Genomic DNA, 16,255 nt, shown 5'->3' with positions numbered 1-16,255 from the left:
TCAGCATTTAATACAGTAACAGTTAAATAAAATATTCAGTGTAAATCTCAACTTAACAATGTTATCAAAGCAAATACAAAATTAAAGGTCAATGCCACTGCCAGGGCATTAATGTTATCCTCTTCGTTATGAAAAATGTATACTCCTCCCTGCGTCTAACGTAGTCTGCCGAAGCCTCGCTCCACTCGCTGTTTCGTTGAATGATTTGCTGATATCAACTGTGTGTTTTGCATTTAGGTGATATTTTAGACTGGAAGTACTCCGGTGATAAGAAAATTTACCTTGGCAGTGGCTACAAATTACTTTGGTTCTGTCGACTCCGCCGTCTGGAAGAACTTTAAAATGAAAATGGCCATGTAAAAGCTCCGTACCCTTATCCATGGTTGTTTATCCACCAATTATTTTCTTTTTTCCGGTTCCACAGCAGTCAGCAACAGACTTTCACAAAATAAAAGCCTGACTTTCACAATAAAACAATAAATAATCAAACGTGAGTTAATGCGAGATAAAATAATTGTCTGAGTTAAATAAGTGATGAGTTAACTCGATTAAAACGAATTAACTTGCCCAGCCCTAATATATATATATATAGATATGATATGTCAATTATAAAAAGAGCCTTTATCTTCGTAGATGACCCAAATTCAGTAAATGGAAATAAATGTGTTTTACAGTTAGAGGAGTTGGAGAAGTAACAACTATAAATGTGAGGGGTTGCACTATATTTATCTGGGAGGATGATGATGATGGTTGACTGACCGTCTGTGCACACAGTGTCGACAACACACACTCCCCCCTGCAGCCTGTGACCGCTGGAGCACCCGCTGCAGTTCCCCTGGCTCGGCCCCACACAGATGAGACAGCTGGCGTCACACCTGAGGAGTGGAGCATAGAGACTGAGCACGCAAACACACAAAGTGACCACGGAAAACTACACTCATTCAGATGCATTACAACAAAGGCAAGGTTGAAAACAAGCACACACACACACACACACACACACACACAGAGAAGCCAACCAGCAGAATAAGGCCTGCCATCAGCAGATAAACAAACCACCCACATCTGAACACACACCAGTGAACTCACCTCCTACATATCCTGTGCCCATCAGCTATCTCTGGGCCTGGCTCTGTGGCGTAGAAGCTCGCACTGCAGGAGGACACACACCTCCACTCCTCCAGCAAGTAGCCGTCCGCACAACGGTTGCACGCTTCAACACCTGCACCTGAAGCCGCACGAGCCGGAAAAACAAAAGGGGATTTTAAACTAGAGCACTTTATGGATCCTGAAGGAAAATCCTCTGGCAGCTTGTTTTAAGAATTCAGTACAGAACAATACAACGTAGAATAGAATACAGTAAAAAAAAAAAGGAGTATAACTGTATTGTAACCGTGGGATTGTAAGTGAGATAAATCAAGCGTATACAGAGTAATGCAGAAGCAGTGCTAGACCTCAATAGAAATGAGAAAAAGACACTAACCGAAAGGGCAGTGGGTAGAAACTAATTGATAAAGAATTAAGAAAAGGGGGATATTGCACATGATATTGATTTAATGTGATGATGAACAAAAACAGTGATGTTACACAAATTGCATGTGAATGGTGTTATAAACATGAAAAAGGAAAAAAGCTGCATAATACTGCACCATGCACTATTGTGAATGTTGTTGGAATTATTTTGGTAATTACAAAGTGTGATGTATTTTTAATGAAAGTCAAAGAGGTGTTCACACAGTTGGAGACCTTCCAGCTCTGCTCTCACCTGCGCAGGTAGCACAGGCCTTGTGGCAGGGCTCACACGTGCCCTCTTGCTTGTCGTGGTAGAATCCGGGCGCACAGCTCCTCTGGCACCGATTCCCCTGCAGACTGGAGAGGGCGGAGAGAGCATGTGGCACCGTGACACACACACACACAAACACACACACACACACACACACACACACACACACACACACACACAGAGCCAATCATGTGACACCATTCTGATGACTCATTGCCTTTTTGACTGCAGGCTCGGTTTTCCAACCCACAGCACACCACCACAGGCACTTGGTGGACTGACTCACCGAGCACTGTACTCAGGGAAACTTCTAACTCAACAATATGGTGAATTTGTCTCAGATGTTTTTCTTCTTTCCTGTGATGATTTAGCAAAAATGGAAAATCCAGATTGTTTTTGGGAGCTGCGTATAAACAGGGAAGGATGACACGCTGTTTTGAATACAGCGCTGTAGCCTTCTCTAATTGTTAGGATGCTGCAGAGGGAGTGTGTAAACAGAGAGTCGGATCTGTCTGTCAGCGGCTGCAAAAAAGGAGCAGTGTTTACCGAGCACTTAATTCAAGCATTCCCTGAGAGAATTCTCCTCACCTAGTGTCTGGACTGCATTCTGTGCAGATGCTGTAGGAGGTACACTTCACGCAGTTCTCGCCGCACTTCCTGCACGTGTTTGCATCTGTGGGGAAATCAAACAATACACACGGCGAACGCATCAGAGCAATGAATCAATCTTACTCGCACAGCCATCAACTGTGCTTACAACAACCGACTGTTCATCAGCAGGCGTGTGCAGCTGGATCCAAACAGCTCTTTGGTGAGCCACGACTCCTTAAAGGTTCACGCAAGGATATTTCTCGTGCCATGTTAATAACTACAGCAAAAAGTGTGGAATAAGGCCTTAAAGCCAGAAATCCAACCATGGTCGAGGTAGAAGTTGTCCCCACAGACGGCTGTGCAGGTGTTGGTGCCCTCAGTCAGGTGGTGACCAGTTTGACAGGTAGTGCACTGGTCGCTACGGCTCCCAGTGCAGCTCTCGCAGGAGGAGAAGCACCTCTTGCAACGCCGGCGGTCGCCCCAGAAACCCTTGGGACACTCCGACACACACATCCTATTGGACAGACACGGACCAGAGCACACAGAGGACAAGAGCTATGACGCTTGACGTAAATGTGAGTGGAGAAAATTTGATTTCCCCATCATTAAGATGATTGTAAAAATTATAGAGGCTCATATACACATTTTTCATCTTACAATTTTACGTGTGGATGAAACAACATATTTTATTTACATATACAGATCCCTTTGCTTTGCAGCGACCTCCTGATCACACAGTTCACTGCTGTCTGGATCGACTCACAGCGAACATGCTAACCTTGTGCTGTTCTTGAACTTGAGAAAGAAGTGTAAGCACGTGACGCACTGCTGCGGGCCGGGCCCCTCGCAGCCATCGTCACTGCATTCTGGGTCGCAGGGTCCTGTCGGGGCAAATGCTCGCAAAGTCACTGCAGCGTCATGGCACCAACACAGAAGATATCCAAACCGCTGACACAGTTTCATGTGACACATGATAAAACATAACTGAAAATCTGTGTTAAGCTGCTGATAAAGGTTTTTACATTAAATGGTTATAAAATGTGATCTTAAATAAAGATGAAGGACGTGATGGCTACCAAAAAGTGAAGCCAAAGGGTCTGAATGGCCCCCTGGTGGCTGGCTGCAGTATAGGTCATGGACCCCACAACCTGTTAGTGGATGGAACATGAGCAACACTAAAGGATTCATTTCTAGGATATTTTGGCTTTATTTCCAGATAGTGGGAAGAAGTGGAGACTCCTTCTTCCTTTATCCAACTACAAGATGAAAACTTGAGCAAACATCAGTGTGATAAGAACTACCTAACATGACAAATGCAATTTGTTCTATGTCTACTAACATGGAGGAGACAGTGTTTATGACCTATACTGCAGCCAGCCACCAGGTGGTGATGGAGTCCCTTTTGGGTTGCAGTCTTGTCGTCCATCTTTACATACAGTCTATGGTGTACTGTAGACAAACGCTCAAACATTAATAACCTTTAATGTCTTTCCACATATTAAACTTTCACTGGTGGAGAAAGTGAGTCAACCCTTGAGTTTAAACACAACTTAAATCGGGATGTCTGGTGTGAACGACTCTCTGGAGCTCATTGCACAGCGTCTCCGCCGGGTTTACTTCTGGGCTCGGAGTCCAACAGGAGGACTCTCTGTGTCTGAAGTCATTCTGCAGCTTTACTTTGAAGTGCAGCGTTGTGTGAGTGTCAAGGTGCTCTTTGGCAAACTTCAGACGTGCAGTGGAGTTTGTTTGAGCTGCAGCGGCTTCCTCTGAGGTGTCGTGCTATGACCAATGTGTTCCATGCAGCCGCGCATCGTGACAGGGTTTGCTTGACCTTTGATAGAGTCGTGAACAGAGATGCCCACTAACTCCCTCAAGCCCTGAGATTTAACTCTGGAGGTTTTTGTTTTTTTTGCCTCATTGAGCATTCTGCATTTTGCCTTTGGAGCTAACTTTAAATGTGTCTGACTATGGACTGATAAATAACTAAACTCTGTAACCCTTTAGCTTTATGCAAATCACCAATTCTTGATCGGGAGTTTTCTGAGAACCCTTTTTACTGTGGTTCACATAAACCGAGGCGTCTTGAAAATAACAAGCTGGAAACGGTGGAATGTTTTTGAGTCAAAGTATCTGTAACCAACACCTCCAGTGGGCTTTCTTTGATTGGACCCCAGGTTTGACTCCAGTTAGCTCCTGTCGATGTCATTAGCCTCGGGACTCACACGTTTTTAGCAACCTACACAGTGAATATTTGTATCTCACATTGAACACGACATTTATTGATTTGAGTGTTATGCATTACTCCTCATTTTCCTCCTCCTCTTCCTCCTCCTCCTCCTCCTCCTCAGCAAACCTGACTGATTATAATTATTTTTTAGTTACTGAATAATCTGCAGTTAATGTATTGATTAATTTCATACTAATTAAGTCTATGTTCTAGAAACATTACTTTTTACAAAAGCTTTTAGAAGTGATTGACATCAACTTTTATTACACTGACTAATCTTATATATTTATTTGATAATAATCAAATAAAATTTCATTGTCGTATATTTTCTCTGCTCGTGTTCAATGAATTATTTTTAAATCTCACTTTGTAACATTGTTAAGATAAATGCTATATAGATAGAGTTTATTATTGTTATGATTAATATTGGCTTTAAATGTGTTGTTATCTTGTTTTGCTGCAGCAAACATCATTAAATGATACCTCACATATAAAAGGCGGAAATACTGTCACTTTAATATCCGGTTTGATAAATTATGATTAAAACGGTGGTCAGCTCATCAATTATTAGACTAATAGTTTCATATCTGCATCGTTTATTTGGACATTTGTATATAAAAATGATTTTAACGGAGCTTCCTCACTCTTACCATAAAAAAAAAACCTGAATCTAAAATGCACTGTGCATCTCCATTACAGTAGAGTACATTTAGCTGCTCTTTGAATAGTGTGAGTACATGACTCACCACTGTATTCTTCGGTGAGGTCACTATCCGTCAGCATCTCCGCTGATCGGGCTCGCTCACGATGCGCCGGGTACGGCTGCTCTGCGGTGCCATAAATCACCAGGGACCACTCCTTCAGCCTCCCTGAGAAACAACAGAGAAACAGAAAGAGGGCGAGATAACAGGTCGGTCCCGCGAGGCCTGGACTGTATTTTAGCTGCTGCTGCGCTGGCTGAACTTCAATGCCATTGTTTTGTAATACTGAGATGTTACGAAGAGTAAGAGCAGACCTAGTTCAGCGTCGTCTCTCTTCTGAGAGGGAGTATCTTTGATTTTCAGCGTCCATTCCCCGGCTGCCTGCTCCCCCCAGCAGTGAGTCGTCATCAATTCCCAGTTGTGGAATCCCTCAGTGGAGTTGTCGAGAGGCCTAACACAAAAATATTACATAACCATACTGCTGCTAAAACAACTACAAACGTCGTTTTTACTACTACAACTACTGTTGCTTCAAATAATACTACTACTACAGTGAGAATTATTCACATCCTTTACTTAAATAAAATAACAAGGCAATGTAGAAATGCTCAGTCATTAATAAAATCCCCAGATCCTGTTTTACTTATTTAACAGAAGATTATCAGCAAAATGTAAGAACAGATAGCAAAAGTATTAATTTAGTGGTTTTTTTTCCAAATCATTTCTAGAAACTGTGAACATTACACTGACACTGTTTACATGGATACAAAGATCCTGACTGTTGACCTCATTCTGAATAAGACAGTTTTGATCACAATGTTTGCATAAATAACTAACACGATATTCCCTTTATAGTCATATGTATGTCAATGTCACAAAATACAGTGAAAATGTAGTTAGAATGTTATACTGCAATTAGGATGTATATATTCCTACATGTTACAAAGGTCAGAATACTCTTACACCTTATTCAGATTAAGATAATCAGAAAATGCTTTTTACATGAGAGTGACTTATTCAGACTAATGTCTTAATCTGGTTAATATCAGAGCATCGGTGTCCATGTAAACATAGTGACTGTCATTATCATCTTAAACAGATGATACTGGGAAGTCTTTAGCAAACAGATGCTTATTTACACATCCAGCAGATACAGCGGGACATTATCATTCATTTGGAGTCATGTTTCTGGCCACCCGACAAATTCAAATTCAATATTCACTCCGTCTTCTCTCCTCCAGCTCCCGAGGGAAATATCAGGCTCTTTAGCTGCTAAATGCTCCACTGTGTTCCCCAGCTAGATGCTCAATGTGATTCTCTGCGGTTTGGTGCAGAGCAGGTCGGGTGCATTGGGTTTTAAATAGTTGTTATTTTTTTAACCTGTTATGGCCGGAAATGAAATTGGTGACAGCAGAGAGTGAACCAGTAACGTAGCGATTTCTAAGACCGAAACAACGAGCTGAAAGACACCAAAGCTGCAGAGTCGTGATGATTCAGTGCAGGTTCCAGATCACACATCAAACAGTTTGACTAGAGCAGCTTTAAGTAGGGCACATGAGCAGGAGCAAATAGTAACTTTGCCCCAATGTGACTTGAACGTGCTTTAATTAGCCATCAACACTTTGTTGCACTTTTCATTGTGGTGTATTTTTGCTGAAAGTGGCAGAAAAATGCTCAAAAATAATTTGGCCATTGACAGTCCCTTTGAAACACGATGTGAGGAGAGCTCTAGCAATTTTCCAGTAGTATTTGCCAAAATCCTCTATCTCCCTAATGGGACAAGTTGCCAAGCTGAAGCGTTCTGCACTGTGGAGTGGCTGTAAAGATAAATGACAGTCATATGTCATTTATTGTACCGATGGTTACTTTTAGCGGGTTCATGCACCGCCTTCTCATCAATAAAAAAGTCTGGCAGATCCCGAGCCAACATGGAGCAAAATCAAGGATCTCAAGGTTAATTCATTTCAAAATAGATGCCGGCCTGTTTCTTTTCCCCCCTGTATTTTATGGGAAAGGGAATGGGACATTAGAAAACAAAAGTCAATTCAACTTATGCAAACTAATGCACCCAGACAGAGGGCAGAACAATTTGATTTTCTTGCTTTCCAACTGAAAGACAACACCACTGAATTAAGATAAGAAACAAGCCATACACTCATAGATGATGTGTAGAGACCATGTGTTGAAGCTACCTGGGCAGGGATAATGATTGTTGGAAGTAAACATCGCTCTCTGTTACCTGTTAGCTAGCAGCTGCGACACTGTGCCTGAAGGTGAAGTGAGCGTAATAGAAAGGTCGCCACGGCGGCCGTGAGTGATGGTAACACATACGACGACATGCTCCACATAAACAACGTGCTGCCGGGGTTCGTCGGCGCAGCCCGTGGCCTCATAGGTGGACGTCAGCACCGGGCCTGGATGAATGGCTCTGTCATGAGACGGAGAGAAAAGAATAAAACAGATGCAGGAGGAGAGGCTGAAAACAGAGAAGCATTAGAGTTACGGGGAGAGGTGGCGTAAAGAAGAAAGCGACACACAATAAAGAGTCCGAGAGGGATCTGTGTGAGAAGTGAGAGAGACATAAATAAAGTGTGATAAAAGAGGAGGATTCGAGGGAAGCCCCGGAGCGGAAGCAGAGATCTCTTGGTGAGATACCTGCTCGGCTGGATTGTAGCCTCCTCCGTGCACTGGTGCTGTGAGGGAACTTGCTTCCATCGCTCGGCCTCCTTCACCAGGCCCTCAGCATCCAGCAGGCCGAAGCCGTACAGGTGGCTCACTGACAAACACACACACGACACGTTGGATGGGGCTTAAAAGACACTGTAGCTTTAAAAAGACTTCACACACTCCTGAGACTTTGTAGGTATTTATCACTGTTCTGCTCACAGGATCTTGTTAGTTTCATGCTCAGTGTTTTATAGTCTCCCTAAAAATAAGGGCCAGGAGAACATTTACCAAAATATGCTTATTTCCGCTCATCTCTTTTATTAGATGTATCGAGATGATTGCGACAAGAAGATTATTGTTCACATTCTCTAAACTACTCTCAAAGAAGAGGGGAATTCGGCATCTGGTGGGAATAATACCTTGGTATCCGGCTCCATTAACGGCCCAGTCGGGTGCGCTGAGATGATGAGCTTTTGATGTGCGAACGATAATGTGCTGCACATCCCTCCAGGTTAGCGAGGGGCTGAGAAAAGGTCACACGGTGCAAAGCATCATACTCTCATCCCCCCCCATCAATAGGAACATGTATTGATTTGAAACTGTGCCTGCATGTATGGATTTTATGTGTGTGGAAACTGCTTACTTGGCATCCAAAGTAAGAGCGATGACACCTGCAGCCATGGAGGCGGAGAGGGAGGAGCCCGACTCGGCCCGGCGACAGCTCTGCTGCGGGCCCAACGTTATCTGTCGATGACAACACAAGGGTTGGAGTCATCATATTGTGGGATCAGAGATTTTGCTTTAGTATTTCTGTGTATTTCAATCTATGAATATATTTTTAAACATTTTTTTCTGCTTATTTACTTATTTTGCTACAACCATGCTACTGTGATTGAAAACATTGTACTGTAGGTCGATAATGTATGTAGTATTTGCTATATTTTCAATTGAAATGTTTAACTATCATTTTGATCAGATTTTTGTTATATTTTTTGGGGTGATGTGTTAAAACTCGTGTGTCTAGTTTTTCTAATTGCTGTATTGTGCTTCACATTTTCAGATGAAAAGAATATTATGTTAGTAAGTATAACTTGATTGCAAAATTGCAAGTTTTTAATTGTATGCTGGGAAGGTTATATTTATATTTATAAACTTTTTTTTTATCTGATATTTGGATTTTTATTCAGTCATTTCACATTTATACGGGCATTGCGGAATTGAGCTAAATTATTTGCAATGTTGCACATCAATGATCAGCACTGATTGCAGAGTAGAGATGCAAGCACGAGGCAAAACATCCGAAAACCCTTTTAGCATATATGACAAAGTCAGATTTACATATTTTACATTTCGTAGGTTAATCAAATGTTTTATTATTGAATCATTTTCAGAAGTTTCCTGATACAAACAATATAACTTGATTTATAGAGAAAACTTGTTGGGAAATACAAATGTTCTTCAAAGGAGAAGCAAACATTCATTCATCATTCATCTATTGTTGAAAACATTATCCGTCGTAAATGTTCATTGTATTCTACAAGTTCCACAAAGATACAATTCTGTGTGAAACTTGTATAGAATTCTAAAAGGTTGTTCGTTAAATGGACCAATTAAATCATCAGAGCGTTCCTGCAAATGGTCACTGAGAGGCGCAGTGATAGTAACAGAACTTAACAAGCCTCTTGAGTAAACAAATTTACAGTCAATGCTCACACACGCCACATCATTGCATTTGCTTATTTGTCAGTAAAACTTATTATTATGATGAGAGACACATTATGATAACTAAATTGCTTTGTTTTTGATAACTGGCTGAAAGACTTCATGGATTTATTGTGAAGGGAACGAGCAGCCTCAGCCCTTGTTGTGGTGACGATGGGCCCTGGATTTTATAAACGTTCATATTTGGAAAATTAGTTAAATAATTAGGTGGTTCAATTTTTTATTTTTTTTCTGTTGTATCGGTTTGTTTTGGTAGCATGCATGTTGCAAGCTGATATAGTGCTGTTATCAGTCAGTACATGGATATAAAGTGTGCCAGTGTTTAGTCCCTCTCATATGTTTACAAACGGTCAATAAATAAGGCTCATTTATATTTTTGGGTATTTAACACAGACGATGTTCCTTCTGTTCATCACAGCCTCGACTCACCATCTCCTCTGCGTCTCCGCCCGTGTAAGCTGTCGCCAGCGTGGAGGCGCACTGCTCCAGGTGATCTGGCCGGCTTCCACGCCGAGTGCTGCTGCTGATAGAGATGGTGTAGATGCTGCTGCTGTAGCCGTCACAGGAGCAGTGGTCACCTCTCTGCCCACCGTTCCCCGAAGCCCAGACGAAAACAGAGCCCCTCCCCTGTCGGCCCTGGGATTCATTGGGAGAAGCAGACAGAGGTGATTAATTTATTAATGATATTTGCACATTGATGAGGAGAGACCGATAAGCCCTTGAGGTAAATACACAGCCGCAGGTAGGACGCAGACATAAACAAACACATACAGTCAACAAGACGCCCCCTTCTCTCTCTCTCTCTCTCTCTCTCTCTCTCTCTCTCTCTCTCTCTCTCTCTCTCTCTCTCTCTCTCTCTCTCTCTCTCTCTCTCTTTCAATCTCTCTCTTTCAATCTCTCTCTCTCTCTCTCTCTCTCTCACTCACTGTTTCAATGCCATTCTGTAAAGCGAGATGAGTCAGAGGCCCTGGTCCCTCCAAAGTGGCACCGTCATCCTCTGGCCCCCAGCTAGCTAAGTAAATATCAATATGCTGAGGTCTGAAGCTCAGCGAGTGGGCCTCTACGATGTCTGTCACATCTCCATCCAGCATGCGGATGCCTACAGGTAAAGAGGGCAGAGGACAAACGTTTGAGAGCATTGTACACAAAACACTGACCTACAGAAGTCCTTAGGTGCACGAGTTTAATGGCGTCACATGCACTCACCGCCTATCCGTGCGTGGAAAGACACTCCGACCGTGCACTCGGAGTTATTCGCGGCGGCAACAACCATCCCTGCACACTGAGTCCCATGGCTTCGGAGAAAGGAGGAGATCATCAGAACACGAGGTTAGATGCATATGCATGAGGAGAAGACAGGCTATTTCCGTTACATCAAACCAGTGAGAAGACAGAATTCAGACTGGGGAATTTGCATATCCATATATGCATGTAATTACTAGGGGGAAAATTAGAATTACGAGGGGAAAAAGGAGATGGCAAAACAGGTGCAAAAGAGAAATGGAGAGATAAGAGGTGCTCACTAGTTATCAGCGTCGCCTGAGTGATCCGGAGAGGGATCTGGGTCTTGTCCGTTCACATCATAGCTGGCGAGAGGATCCTGAAACAGATGGATAGTTAGCAGCGGCACATAACAAGATGCCAGCAGCTATCTGTCTCTGTTATATCAGGCAAATCACAAAGAGCATTATTCACCAGTCCACTCCACAGTTAAGTGGATCGGACGTTTAATGTCCATTCCAATACTCTTAGTCGGCCTTTCCAAACCTTTGGCCCAAAAGCTCTGCCTCGACCGCCTGGCAATATCTGTCTCAGCTCCTCGCTCTTGCACGGAGAGCTCTGCCAAATAGCTTATGATTAATGTCTCCTTCCCGAGAAGGGCGTCCCATCCCGGGGCACTTACATAATTTGGCTTCAGATCCGGATGCTCTCTCTCAATGCCGTCATCTAGGACAGACACCACCACACCCTTCCCCGTGTAGCCCCTCGTCCAGGCCGCCGCAATGTTCATGTGAGACAGGCAGCCCTCGGCCTCGCCGCTGCAGTGCTGTGGAGCAAACGTGACCGTGAGAGTCAAAGAAGTAAAACGGGGTCTATTTTAAAACTCTTGTCTGTCTGGGTTTATGTGTCTGTGATTCAGATGGGAGCTTAGTAAATAAATAAAAAAGATCTGACTCACGATGTACCACAGGCTGTTCCACATTGGGTCATTGAAGCTCAGCGTCTGGGTGCGGCTGGACCAGGGAGCGGGAGGGCGTCTGGGTTTCATATCTGCTGAGTTCCTCTTTGCTCTTCTCTGGACCACCTGCTGCTGGAGCCATTCCACCTTAAAAAGGAGGCACACGGTCTGTTAGCTTGTGTAGATTCTCCGGGTCATGGTTATCACAGGTGGGTTGAGTCGAGGGCAGCTGAATGTGGCTGTAGTTGCTTGAAGCCGTTTCACGTCTCATCCATGATGCTTCTTCAGTCCTGTCAGACGAGTGGGAAGTCCCACGCACTTAATCTAAGTAGGGTCGACCCCACAGATGTTAAATGTCAAGTGTCTACATCCAAGCCCAACTGCCCTGGATCCAACCTTCCTACTACACAAGGTTATTTATGTAGACATGTAGCTAGCAGCATAGCCCAATGGATGTCAGTGTCGGTCTGTCAGTTGGTTGGATGGTCTGTTTGACACTTTAGTCCAGTCTGAAACATCTCACCAACTATTTACTACTACTACTGCTAACATTCATGGTTCCAAGAGGATGATATCTACTCATTTTGATTATAAACAACTTTTGATTTTGAAGTTTAAAGTTAAGCCGAAGCGCCTCAATCTGGCTGGCAGCAGTATAGGTCATAAATCCTTCCTCCTACATGTTAGTGGATGGGACATAGACAGAACTGGTTTGGTTCCATCCCTCAATAGCTGCTTAGGATCCAAATACGCAAGATGACAGGGTTCATATGTGGGTTAATTTGGTTTAATTTCTGGACAGCAGGAGGAAGTAGAGACATATCGTTGATCTTTATATACACTTTATGGTTTATCTTAATCATTTCTGAAATTTACTCAGACATTTTAGGACGTCTCCTCCCTCTGCAGCTCACAGTCGGCCACCGGCGTCCCAGAGAGAACATTCTTATCTTGACAAGCCCTCTGGTAATTTACCACGGCTATGTGAGGGCAAGTGTTTCCAAACATCATTCCTTCCAGAAAATAACATTTGGTGTCAGAATTGAAATACAGCTGATATTTGTTGCTGCCAATTGGTCTGACTATAAAGCAGAATATATTATAGATACATATTTTATTGGGCACTTTAACAACAGTGCTGCCTCACGCCACATCGGGGTTCTTATATGCGCATCTATATCACCACCTTTTAAATTCAATATACATAAATAAATTTGTGTGTAATGTTGGCGCTTATCTAAATCAAACCCATCACTCCCCTGAACATCCTGTTACACGTGTTTCTTCTTTTTTAATTTGTGTTTGGTGTTTATATTCTAAGCACATTTCTCTTTGAGAACCTTCTCTCTTCCATGTGCTTTTTATCATTTAAATGTGATGATGTGATGCCTAACACTTGACACTTTGGTCCATCATGTGAGGGGGAGGAGTGTGTGTTTTGTGTAGGAGGGGCCAGCACATAGGTGTGTGTGCGTGTGTGTGTGTGTGTGTGTGTGTGTGAGCTCACGTGTTTGTATCAGTAGGTAGGGAGGGATACGCAGCTGATTAATAATCCAGCAGAGTCTCCCAATCCTCGTATCCCATTACTATACCTTGGTCTCCTTGGCGACGCCAACAGCCACCTCTTCGTTGGACACGGTGGAGCGCTTCGCCGTCTCTTGGTGGCGAAAGCTGTAGTAACTCTTCAGGTCTCCAATCTGTCGAAACAGACGTTAGAATCATCCAATTGAATTTGTTTCCAAGTGAAGGAGAGCTGTTCATCCCGCTCCGTCACTGTGCTAAACATCTGTTAAATTATAAAGCTGCCTTTGGAGTCTTTCATTCAAGGGGCTACATGACACCTGTGATAGTTTTTCAGGGGAAGGTAACCTGAGCCACATGACTTCAGCCACACTGCTGCTCATGTGTGTGTCTCATGTGTGCGTGTGTGTGTGTGTGTGTGTGTGTGTGTGTGTGTGTGTGTGTGTGTGTGTTTGTGTGTGTGTGTGTGTGTGTTTGTGCCTTTGACACCATGATGTTAGCAAGTTTTTAAGAGGCCTCAGACGCTCCGTGTAATTTATGTTGTGCTGTCCATTTTCTGCAACTGACAAGAATAAGTTTTACTCTTAATTTATTTCCTGATGCCTCATGTTGGGAAATTTGCTCTCTGATTTCTGTCCTCAGCTCCATAAAGCAAACTCTTTTTTTTTTTTTTCTACTTCAAAGTGTCTCTCTGGTTCATCTCACCCACAGTAACACAAAGACCCAAGACCTGCAACTTTCATTACAGCCCCTGTCCCGAGGGAGCGTGTGCGTTGAATTTTATGGGCCCGGCCTCTAAACCCTGCTCCGGGTTTATTTATTTGCTTTATTATTTATTGATTCCGTTTTTTATTAGGCCATTCTGCCGGTGCATTGGCGAGTCTGCTTTGATTGGTTTCAGTCTTTCTTTCTTTTTTGTGTACATGAGCACTGACAAAATTCTTTGCAACCCTAATTGAAAGGCAATAAAGCGCTGGTTGTTGGTTCTTCAGAGTTTAACAGTTTGTATAATTAATATTATATCGTCGAGGTCAGGCTGCTGAGATAAAGGTCAAGAGATGAGAGAACAGAACAACGTCTCTGGCTGCTTCACAGACTCTTAATGTAGATGAGCAGCTGCTGACTTCTGATATAAAAAGTTCGTAAAAGACAAACCCAAACACTGCTGAGGATTATCTAACTTCATTCTGCTTTATGTTAGAACCTTTCAATTATTTTTTGAACTGATATTATCTACTGGAGATAAACCAAACATTTTGACAGTCAAACATTATGAAGAAAGCTTTACAAACTTGTGAACAAAATGTAATTTATGGCACTTGATTTTGAAGCCCACAACAATAACCTGGTTTGATCTTGTAATTTTCAGCCAAAGTCAAATCAGCTAAGCTATAAAAGATAGAAAGGCTTATTCATGTCTTTTTCTTTTCACGCCTGAACTACTGCACTACTGTCAATCTTCAGTGTCTCGGCTTCAGCTAGTTGAGAATTCCGCTGCTCGCATGTTAACCAAGACCAAGCATAAAGGGCCCATATCTCCCAGATTCTTGCCTCCCTTCACTGGCTGCCAGTTCAATTGAGGATTGATTTTAAGATTCTTTTTAAAGCTCAGCACAGTCGGACCCCCAGTTATATTATGGAGCTACAAAGTCCCTGTGCTTCAAGCTATAATCTTACACCGTCCAAGCAACACTTGCTAATAGTTACTGAAAGTCAAGGCTGGTAACCAAGGGTGACTCGAGGTTCCGAAACTCCTAACCTTAGGAGATTAGACTTGTCAGCACGTTTTGTCTTTGCACTTTGTTCTGTGTTGTTTTGTTCCAGTTTATTTTATGTTTCAGCCTTTTAATCGTAAAAAATGGAAAAATAATTAAAAAACACTGCAAAATCTGAATGGTTTTTAATAGATTTCATTTATTTTAATTGTTGTTTATTTTCATTATTGTTTTATCCCCTTGTGCAGCTCTTTGTTACTTTGTTGAGAGGGGGGGTTAACAAATAAAGCCTATTTTTATATTATTAATATAATAACTCCTGTATTTTGTCCCCTTATTTGTTGACTTGCTGTTATTGCTGATGTCTCTCAGTTAATTGTAACATCAAGGCCAACATAAGTCTACAGAAATATGAGATATACTGAAAAAATAACAAGACAACAATTACAGATCAATAATGCAAATGCTTGTTGTGTCCACGTCTGCAGCTTGTGTGTGTGTGTGTGAGTGTGTCTGAATGATTACACGTACCTGACCCATGTTGGTGAATCCATATTTCTCTGCAGTTCTGTTCACATAACGCAGGTCTCCTCTTATTCTAATCGCCCAGTCGTTGGTATAGACTGCGGCATGACCGAGATGAAGAAGTGCTAACAAAAACAGCGTCAGTGAACGCACCATGGCAGCAGAGGTGTGGAGGCTCCCAGTAAAGACGGTCACCAGGTGTCTCATGCAGGTAGAACGCAGCCCTGGATGTTTGTCATGATAGAAAACTGTTGATAAACTGCTGCACGGACACTGATGAGGTGTTGAGCGGCCGAGGAAGCAGAGGCTGAACCTGTGATGACTTGACTCCTTCACTGGGAACAGGCTCATATCCAATGACTGCTTCAACATGGCAGCCAAGGATCAAATATACCCAGACCCGTCCGTCACGAGCATCCGAAAAAACACAGTGTCCTCACCTGATTTTAGACTGAGCCACAGTGCACTAACAACAGGAGGGAGCAACTTTCATCAATGGTACACAGGCACACACCACGTGGTTACATGTCCTAACAATAATATACTATTAAAATAAAATAAATAGGCTACATTATCAACAACAACAACAATAATAATAAAGAAATGTAATTTTATAGGACCATC

General features: G+C 42.7%; 1 protein-coding gene across 1 annotated transcript in view; it reads right to left on the bottom strand.

Moving 5' to 3' along the window:
* Positions 1-15,838, bottom strand: part of pcsk5a (proprotein convertase subtilisin/kexin type 5a) — a 33,830-nt gene extending 17,992 nt beyond the window's left edge. The window contains exons 1-21 of the mRNA XM_061073910.1: positions 15,808-15,838; positions 15,638-15,756; positions 13,463-13,567; positions 11,871-12,017; positions 11,595-11,738; positions 11,215-11,291; positions 10,898-10,986; positions 10,618-10,790; positions 10,121-10,327; positions 8,613-8,713; positions 8,389-8,492; positions 7,958-8,078; positions 7,542-7,730; positions 5,617-5,753; positions 5,348-5,470; positions 3,153-3,255; positions 2,698-2,888; positions 2,372-2,456; positions 1,766-1,869; positions 1,090-1,228; positions 760-875 (exon numbers count right to left, since the gene is read on the bottom strand). Of these exons, the coding sequence (XP_060929893.1) occupies positions 760-875; positions 1,090-1,228; positions 1,766-1,869; positions 2,372-2,456; positions 2,698-2,888; positions 3,153-3,255; positions 5,348-5,470; positions 5,617-5,753; positions 7,542-7,730; positions 7,958-8,078; positions 8,389-8,492; positions 8,613-8,713; positions 10,121-10,327; positions 10,618-10,790; positions 10,898-10,986; positions 11,215-11,291; positions 11,595-11,738; positions 11,871-12,017; positions 13,463-13,567; positions 15,638-15,756; positions 15,808-15,838 (2,605 nt within the window). The remainder of the gene's footprint in view (positions 1-759; positions 876-1,089; positions 1,229-1,765; positions 1,870-2,371; positions 2,457-2,697; positions 2,889-3,152; positions 3,256-5,347; positions 5,471-5,616; positions 5,754-7,541; positions 7,731-7,957; positions 8,079-8,388; positions 8,493-8,612; positions 8,714-10,120; positions 10,328-10,617; positions 10,791-10,897; positions 10,987-11,214; positions 11,292-11,594; positions 11,739-11,870; positions 12,018-13,462; positions 13,568-15,637; positions 15,757-15,807) is intronic.
* Positions 15,839-16,255: the final 417 nt, after the last annotated feature.

Source organism: Limanda limanda, chromosome 1, assembly GCF_963576545.1.
Source record: "Limanda limanda chromosome 1, fLimLim1.1, whole genome shotgun sequence".
Taxonomy (NCBI): Eukaryota; Metazoa; Chordata; class Actinopteri; order Pleuronectiformes; family Pleuronectidae; genus Limanda; species Limanda limanda.
This window is presented reverse-complemented; position numbering and strand designations above follow the sequence as displayed.